The sequence below is a fragment of the Camelina sativa genome, chromosome 11 (assembly GCF_000633955.1).
Source record: "Camelina sativa cultivar DH55 chromosome 11, Cs, whole genome shotgun sequence".
NCBI lineage: Eukaryota > Viridiplantae > Streptophyta > Magnoliopsida > Brassicales > Brassicaceae > Camelina > Camelina sativa.
The window spans coordinates 27,267,647-27,276,233 of record NC_025695.1 but is presented as its reverse complement, the minus strand read 5'-3'; the positions used below and the strand labels follow the sequence as shown (position 1 = coordinate 27,276,233).

The following is an 8,587-nucleotide window of genomic DNA, read 5'->3' as shown; positions in this document are numbered from 1 at the left end:
TTAGCTGCGTCTAAGGCTCTTACGGTTACAGTTCCGATAACATTGTATCTTCATTCATAAATACAAAAGAGTGTTTCTATTCTATCATTCACATGTATATCCCGCTTAGAAAATCAGATTACCCCAAAAAAAAAGGCTCGATGTAATGCACTCGTATGCAATCAAATGAATTTTGTGTACACCTACCTCACGAAATTTGTAAAATATGCTAGGGGAAAAAAGCATTAGCTTCTATGAGTAGTAGAAGATTCTGAAGAGGTATATGAAGCTTGATCCGTTTTGACCATCGTGTTAAACGTCGTAGTACTATTGGTACTATGAGATATAGTACTACTGTTATCTAGATCTGTAGTTAGAGGGCTAGTCCTCAAGAATGGAGGATTGGTTGGAGATGGAATCAGGTATTCACTCTCGGTTAACATGCGGATGACTTCTTCCATCGACGGTCTTAGTGATGGAGAAGCTTGCGTGCATAACAATCCCACGCGAAGAACTCTACAAGCTTCTGCTTCGCGGCCTTGTTCTTGACGAACCTCATCTTTTAGACATGATTCAAGAGCTTCAACCAATCTATTCAGTGTATAGAGGTTCCAGACCTAGAGAGACAGCAAACAATAGTGAATTTTAAATATCTTTCAATCTTAAAACTTTGTTAACGATGAATATGGTTTTTTGGGATTCTTACTCTTTGTAGGAGATGACCTGTCACTGGTACGAAAGCGTTGTTTCTTGTTCCACAAGAAATCTCGAGAACAAGAACTCCAAAGCTATAAATGTCTGCTTTTTCCGTTAACTGTCCTCTTACAACATACTCTGGAGCCATGTAACCTCTGTATAAAGTGACAAGTTAAACTCAGTTTTGAAATATTTACTTCGAGCTTAACACATAAAATTAGATAGGGATCCGAAGGTTCTAGTGTTTTTTGAGTCACTTACAGAGTTCCTGCGATGCCGGTACTAAGATGAGTTTTGTCCGGACCAAAACATCGAGCCAAACCGAAATCAGCGATCTTCGGATTGAGCTGTTCGTCTAGAAGAACATTACTAGTTTTGATGTCACGATGAATAATCCTCACTGGAGATCCACCGTGCAGGTAAGCCAGTCCCTCTGCTGTTCCCAAGATTATATTTAGCCTCTGGCTCCAGTTTAAGACCTTGCTTTTACATTCATCTGAAAATCACAAAGAAGTCACTTATTAGACTCTACTCTGTTTTCAAAACATTTTAAGATTCTTTTTCTTCCAGAGATCAACTTAAGGAGAATTTATTTACCAAAGAGAAAGTGGTCGAGGCTTTTGTTGGGCACGTACTCGTAGACCAAGAGACTCTCGGGTCCTTCAATGCTACAACCAAGAAGCTTGACGAGGTTTTTATGTTGGATTCCACTAATGAGATTCACTTCGTTGAAGAATTCTTCTACCCATTCTCTTGTGTTGAACACTAATCTCTTCACGGCCACGTTCTTACCATTTGGAAGAGTTCCTAAGAAAACGGTGCCGTTTCCTCCTTCTCCTAGTTTTTTCTTGGAGTTGAAGTAATCTGTTGCCTTCTCTAGTGTCTCATACTTGAACTTCGTCTTTGAATTGTTGAATTTTCTCGAAATTAAACCCAGGTTTTTCTGTTCTGTTCTCGAGGAGATGAGTGAGATAAATCAATCAAAAATTAGGCCGCCATATGCATTTCGGGTATGTGAGAGGTGACATGCCTAATCAAAATAATGTTCTAAACTAGAAAACTAATGTTTCTATATATGGATTCAACATATCACATATGTGCATTTAATTGAATGTTTTACCTTGTTTTGTCTTTGATACTTTTATCATAATGGCATACGTTGCCAAGAGAATGACCATGACAAACGCTGACGTTGTCAAGACAATAGCCACAATGACTCCTTTGTTAAAAATCACTACAAGCAAAACAAAACACACCATTAGTTTGGTTCATAATGTAGTTATTTTTTCAATCCATCTATCAAAAATTGGAAAATATGACATAATAAGTAGTAAAATCTTACCATGAATTTTATGATGCCCATCACCGTTGTAAAACTTGTGATCAGAGTATCTGAGATAACACCCTGTGTTCATAGCTCTTCCTTCTCGCCTCGAAACGCACCGTTTCACTTCTTTAACAGCTTTCTCCAAACAAACCCTACAATCTTCCTTCCCCAAACTCTCCCAACACTGAGCAAGCGCGTGCACACCACTCTCTCCGGCGACTCCGAATCCTCTCTGTGTAACCGCGACTCTCGCCGCCGTCTCCGAAACTCGAGACCCGAACTGAGGATCCAAAACGGTGTCGTTGCTGCAAGAAAATCTATCAGAAGTCGCGGAGACTGATTCGCCGTAGAACTCGTAAGTCTCGTAACGGAGGAAACAACCGTCGAGGAAGATTCTTGCGGAGGAGGAAGGGAGACAACGAGGGAGGCGCGTGCGTGCGATCGCGTAACAGAGCTGGCAATCAGACGGTGAGAGATCGTTGTGGCATTGGATCAGTGCGAAGACAGACGGCGTGGTGTTTAGAGATTGAGTTGCGAAACGTCGTGTGGTTAGTTTTAGAGAGAGTGAATGCATATCTTCGACGAACGTTGGGATGAAGTTTGGATCTGCGGAGGATCTGCTACGTCCGCCGCAGAAAAGACCGGATACGGTGGTTCTTTGGTCGTCGGTTGAGGAAGACAAGAACGGTAAAACGAAGAAGGAATATAAAAAGATGATGTAATGAAACGGTATTGTTTTTGTGAGGCAATGCATTTTTTTAATGTTTTCTTTTGTTTACTTATGTTGTGATGTTGGTGTTTAGATATAGGACTGCATTCGAATGCATTATACTAATCACTTAACTGACTAAAAAACATCTATTTGATTGAATTTTCACTAATCTATGATGTAGTAAACGAATGGATACAGATAAACGATATAGAGACATCATGTATCACAATAGAGGATTATGGATTTAAAGCGATAGGAAAACGTGTACAGTTGTAAGAGTCTGACTAGGTCCAAATTAAAAGTAGTGATAGATACGTCAGACATTCATACTGCTTTAATAATTGAGTATAAATTTTTAAAATTTTAATGGTTTTATCCTCGAAAATTTCAGGAAAAAGAAACCCATTAATAGATTTTTTTTTTTTTTTTTTTCATTTTTTCTTAAAGGTGTAAGTAAGATTCTAAATATTATTGCGATTTGTGTGTGAACTATGTAACCAAGAGAATACTACACAAAGGATAATTTCAAATTGAGAAGTATCGTTTTCAGAAATTAAAAAACGGGACGTCCTAATTTATGCGTCGGTGGCTAACTCGTCAAGTGGGTGGGGTAGGGTTAGGTTTGGGTGCAGCTAAATTCAATAATCTTCGCCTCAGTATACTGACTCGAGCCGTACTCACCGGAATACAACGTTGCGTATTAATATTGGAGTCAGGTATATAAATATTGTCTAGAGTTTTGGGACACAAATATTGAAAAAAAAAAATATAAGACTTAATCAATCTAAGTTGATTCTTTACAATTGTTCTAGTTTGATATGTAAAAAAGTTAGATCTTAGTTCATTTTTAATATAACATTAACTTCTTGTTATGTGTATCAGTGTACGAGTGTATCTATCAAAATTTCATGAAAAAAAATATCGTATCTACAAATCCGTTGTAAAGTTTAGCAATAGAAGGTTAAAACTTGCAATGCAACTTAAGCCACATGATAAAAGTTATTTGTTGAGGGCCACAATTTCCAAACCTGTCTTAACGTTGGAAATAGTTGCACACATGAATCATTTCTATAGGTTTAGGCAGAAGCATTTAAAATCAAACTTGATTAATTAGTTCTAGTAATGATGGATAACTTTGTTCTTTAGTAGATATATATCCTCAAGGTGTGGTGTAGAAGTTCATTGAGCTACATCTGCTTGAAATTTATTTGTAGTTGGGTGCGTTGATTTGTTGTCCAAATTATTGTTGTGATCGAATTTATTGTTGCACCAAGAGGCCTAAAGCCGTAGGCCCGTAGAATATTGCGACCCTGCTTACATGTTAAGGAACACAGATTGATGTAAAAAAGAAAATAGAAATAAAGGAAAACAGATGAAATATTAGTTTATGTTGATTATTATTTCTCCACAACTCAGCAAATCAAATTAGAAAATATATAATAAAATAATGATTTCCTAAAATTTATATTACATTAAATTAGATTATGACTCGCGGTGGTAAATCTTTTTTTGAATTTTTTTGAATGTACTATGTTAATACTAATTTTGCTAATTTTGCTTATTTAAGAAGTACAAACGCTATTTTCACCAATTACATATTTATAGAAATTAAAATATAATAAAACGAAATCATGTGATAAACTTTTTATAATTAGTTTTTTTTTTACTATTTTGTAATGCTCGGACCGTCACCTTTTAATGGGTTCCATGTCCAATCCCACTCCATTTGTCTACTTTTCTTAATGAGTCTTACGTCCTCTCAGTGAGTCTATCCATATCCGACGGTCGGTTTGCTACGTTTAGGAGACTTTAAAGATTTGTTATCGTCCCTACAAATCAGCACATTTTTTTCTGTGTTTTGTCCTTACTCGTACAGTTTCGACAATCACTGCCCAGAAAGCCATTCATATTAAGACTACTCCAGCTCAAACACACTTAACTCTGGAGTTCTCTCAGGATCCTTGACCAAAAAGATAGATATATTTTAGTGATATAGATAACCAAATCAATTATTTTAAATTTCTCCCGTGTCTCTAAAACCAGAGTTTCACAAATTTCTCTTTTCTTATAAAAAGAATAAATGATCATTACAAAAATGAAAAATCCAATTGTTTCTTGATTATTATTAACTCAGCAATGAAGAAAAAATAGAACGAAGGCTCAGTACTAAGCGCAATAACATAAAATGTAAATGAAAACATCGTTAAGTTGGTCAAAAGAAAACAGTTTCCCGTTTCGGAGTCGGACGGCTGATATCAAATAATAAAATCACCGTTTCAAAATCGACGGCTGATATCGAATAAAATCTTGCTTTGTTTTATTTTATTTTGAACGTCGTTTTGACTGATTCTACGAAGAAAAATATCTACCATCCAAATTGCGTTTTTTATAAAGCCTAAACTGATTCTTCTTTGATATATTTTCATTTCCTTCTTCTCCTCAAAAGATCAGATCGATAACCAAAACTCAAAGGTTTCTTAATCTCGACGAAGATGGCGACGCAGAAGGCTAAGGACATCGTTAACAGCGACTCAGTCGTTGTTTTCAGGTCCCGCTTCTCTTCTCTTTTCTCAATTTGCGCGATTCTCTCTGTTTTTTTTTTTGTACTTTTGTTTGTGAATCTTCGAATCTGTGGTCTGTGCTTTCTTTATACAGCTTCGATTGTGTTGTTTTCATTGGAAATTTTATACGATTAGGAATCCACGGATGTATCTAGACGCTTTTGTGTACCAAAAGGGAGTAATCTGATCGGTAATTTTGTGTGGCTGTGGTTTTTTTTTTTTCTTTTGGAAATTGCAGCAAGACGTTTTGTCCTTACTGCGTGAGGGTGAAGGAGCTTCTGCAACAATTGGGAGCTAAGTTCAAGGCCGTTGAGCTCGACACCGAGAGTAATTTTTTGGTTTTATTGTGTCTTTTAGGATTGTGTTTGATGATCCAAGTAAGTATAGGTTTAGGAATAGTTCTATTGCTTGTGTATTGAGATTTGAGTTTTAGTTTATCGATCCAAGTATAGATTGTGTTCATAAATCTAACCTTGGAAATTTTCTCTGTTTTCTCTTGGATACTCATGATCATGTGGTTCTATGTTCCATGAGTCAAGATGGTTTCACAAAGCTTATGATCAATTCACCTTAAAAGCACTTTTAGAAGCAATGAGTTATGTGTATTACATTGATCAAAGTATAGGTTTTGTTCATTAACCCATCATATAAATGTTACGGGCTTTCTCTGGAGATTGGAGTTTGTGTTTTTTTTTATTCTAGTAGAGGTTTTTTTTTTTCCATGTTCCTTTGTTTCTCTGGGATCTCATGATCATGTGTTTCTTATGTCCTTGAGTCAAATTAGTTTCAGAAAGCATGATCTCATTTACCCTTAAGCAATCTTACAAGCAAGAGCTATGAGTTTTTACATTTACTCACTAGAGAATCCACACTCAAGCATTGTAGTGCTATTTTCTGAATTATTCACTGCTGTTGTTGAATACAGGTGATGGTAGCCAAATTCAATCAGCTCTTGGAGAATGGACTGGACAACGCACTGTGCCTAATGTCTTTATTGGAGGAAATCACATCGGTGGCTGCGATGGTAAGACATTTAGAACTTTTTTTTTTTTTTTTGAATGAAAAGACATTTTAGATATTTAGAACTATTCCCTTCAAAACTTTTGCTTTTTTTTTGTTTTTTTTGTTTGCGGTTGCGGAACTCTAGTTTTGTTATCCTAAACCAAATTTTCTGAATTTTATTGCAATTGTAGCAACATCAAACTTGCATAAAGATGGGAAGTTGGTTCCTCTGCTAACTGAAGCTGGAGCTATCGCTGGAAAGACTGCAACAACTTCTGCTTAAGAAGCACATCCATTTGTGATTGCTTCATCAGGAATAAAATGGTTTGAGTCGGGCAATAAGAACTTGTTTCGTTGTCAAGTTAATAAGTATTCTGAAATGTTTTATGATTGTGGTTATGTCGAAGTCGGTTTTGAACTTCTGATGCATTATGTTATCATCTTATGGATATGCGTTTGGTAACATTTTGTTATAAATAGAAATTCGAGTTTATGCTCTCAGGTAAATCAATTGAAGCGTCTAGTATATATATATTTTTTTTGGTAAGGATTGAAGAGTCTAGTATTTTGGTATATCATTAAAATATATTTCATAAAACCAATGAGCTATTTTAGTTAAAATAAATCATTTAAATAACATTTAAAATAACATATGGTGTTCCCGTAAACATGTACATCCACCTTTATAAAACAAATCGTATGTACATTATATCCAAGTCAATTTTTCTTTTACCAATAATAATATTTTTTTACCATAATAACTTTCTTACATGTCTCTGAACATTTGAAGAAATTTAGTGGTTAAATCTAAAAAATTCTTTACAAAAAGAAAACTTTTACAGTTAAAAACTTGCTTACATATCTAGCACGTGTTCGAATTCGAACACGCAAAATTCCTATAATGAGTTTAAAATTCTTATTATTTCCAACTCATAAATAAAAATAACTATTTTATCTTTGAAAGACAATTACTTTTAAAATCTTAATTGATAAGAATTATTGAATATTATTTATTGCGTGTAAATGTTTTTTGTTGCATTACTTTTAAATAAATTTATCAAAATTTACCAAAAATATATTTTTCAATGAAGTAATTTATTAATCTAGTTGACTACCAGTTTTATGAATGGCTACATGTTTGGTTGTTCACATAAACATTTTATCTTTTAAGACTAGTTTTTTCATTTTGCCATTTTAGTCAACTTTAAGGAGTGCATTACTTTTATGGATTCATCTTTGTAAAATCTCAAGTTCCGGTTCTGCAATTTTAATGTTTCGATTGGCCCAGTGGCGGAACCATGTTGTGTAAGAGGGCGGCATATGCCTAAATTATTTTTTTAGATTTTAATGCAAAATTTTAAAATTTTCAATTATTTTCCTTGATATTTGCAGTTCTGCCCCTTCCATTCTTTGAACAATTTTTTGATGTTGGCACTCCTGAAACTTGACATCACCACATGAAGGATTTGGACCAGTTGATGTAAAACGCTTTTATATGACGTGATGTGAACACATTTGTTGCGTTGCATGTTTCTGTAAAGGATCGGATGTAATTTTCAGTGGTTAACTTTATATTAAGAAAAGCTATTGTTCTGAGGGCTACAATTTCGTTGTATACAAATACAACAAAACCAAAAAAACAGTACTTGGTCACTTCTGATTTTAAAAACATACTCTACATATCATATATGTCTTGTCCAAATAAAACAGAAATAGCCTTTCATTAAGATAGATAGATGATCGATGATAGATGATGCTTAAAAAAAAAACGAAGATATAAAGATAGCTAGCTAGTTAGATAGATAGATGATAGATATGACTTAAACATGAGGTGATAATGAGAAAACATCTTGACCAGAGCAATCTCCTTCATCAGAAATTAGCTAGTTCCAGCCATTCATGAGCATCCATGCATGTATCATCCATGGGTTCATAAACTCTTGCAAAATCATTACCCCATGTAAACGTTGTTTTCTCCGGAACATAAACTGCGGTTGTTGACGCATCCATCGCCATTGCGGCAGTCTGCCTTCTAGCAACCAGATTCAGATTCACCCCATCGACAACATGCTCACATTTGTCATTCTCCATTTCAGCGTTTGCAATTATAGTATCAGCTCCTCTGTTCATGTGGACATTGTTGTTGATTGTAATAGACCATATATAATTTTCGAGGGCTTTGTTGCCAAGGGGGAGGGCATCGCTTCTCCTGTTCCTCATCGAGAGTAGCCGACGCTTTGTGGCGTTCCAATGGTTTTTCACCATATTTTCACTTCTTCCAGGGAGTCTCTTGGCGATTTCGGTCCATTT

At 35.2% G+C, this 8,587-nt stretch overlaps 2 protein-coding genes across 2 annotated transcripts; one reads left to right on the top strand and one right to left on the bottom strand.

Annotated features, from left to right (window-relative positions):
* On the bottom strand, positions 20-2,921 carry LOC104724391 (cysteine-rich receptor-like protein kinase 42). The gene is made up of 6 exons (XM_010442871.2): positions 2,018-2,921; positions 1,796-1,909; positions 1,273-1,623; positions 937-1,171; positions 686-830; positions 20-596 (listed from the first exon to the last, which is right to left on the bottom strand). The coding sequence occupies exons 1-6, from the start codon at positions 2,754-2,756 to the stop codon at positions 225-227; spliced, it is 1,956 nt and encodes a 651-aa protein (XP_010441173.1). The 5' UTR covers positions 2,757-2,921; the 3' UTR covers positions 20-224.
* On the top strand, positions 5,099-6,784 carry LOC104724390 (glutaredoxin-C2). Its single transcript, XM_010442870.2, has 4 exons — positions 5,099-5,262; positions 5,514-5,602; positions 6,201-6,299; positions 6,469-6,784. Exons 1-4 carry the CDS (start codon positions 5,207-5,209, stop codon positions 6,558-6,560), a joined length of 336 nt encoding a protein of 111 aa, XP_010441172.1. The 5' UTR covers positions 5,099-5,206; the 3' UTR covers positions 6,561-6,784.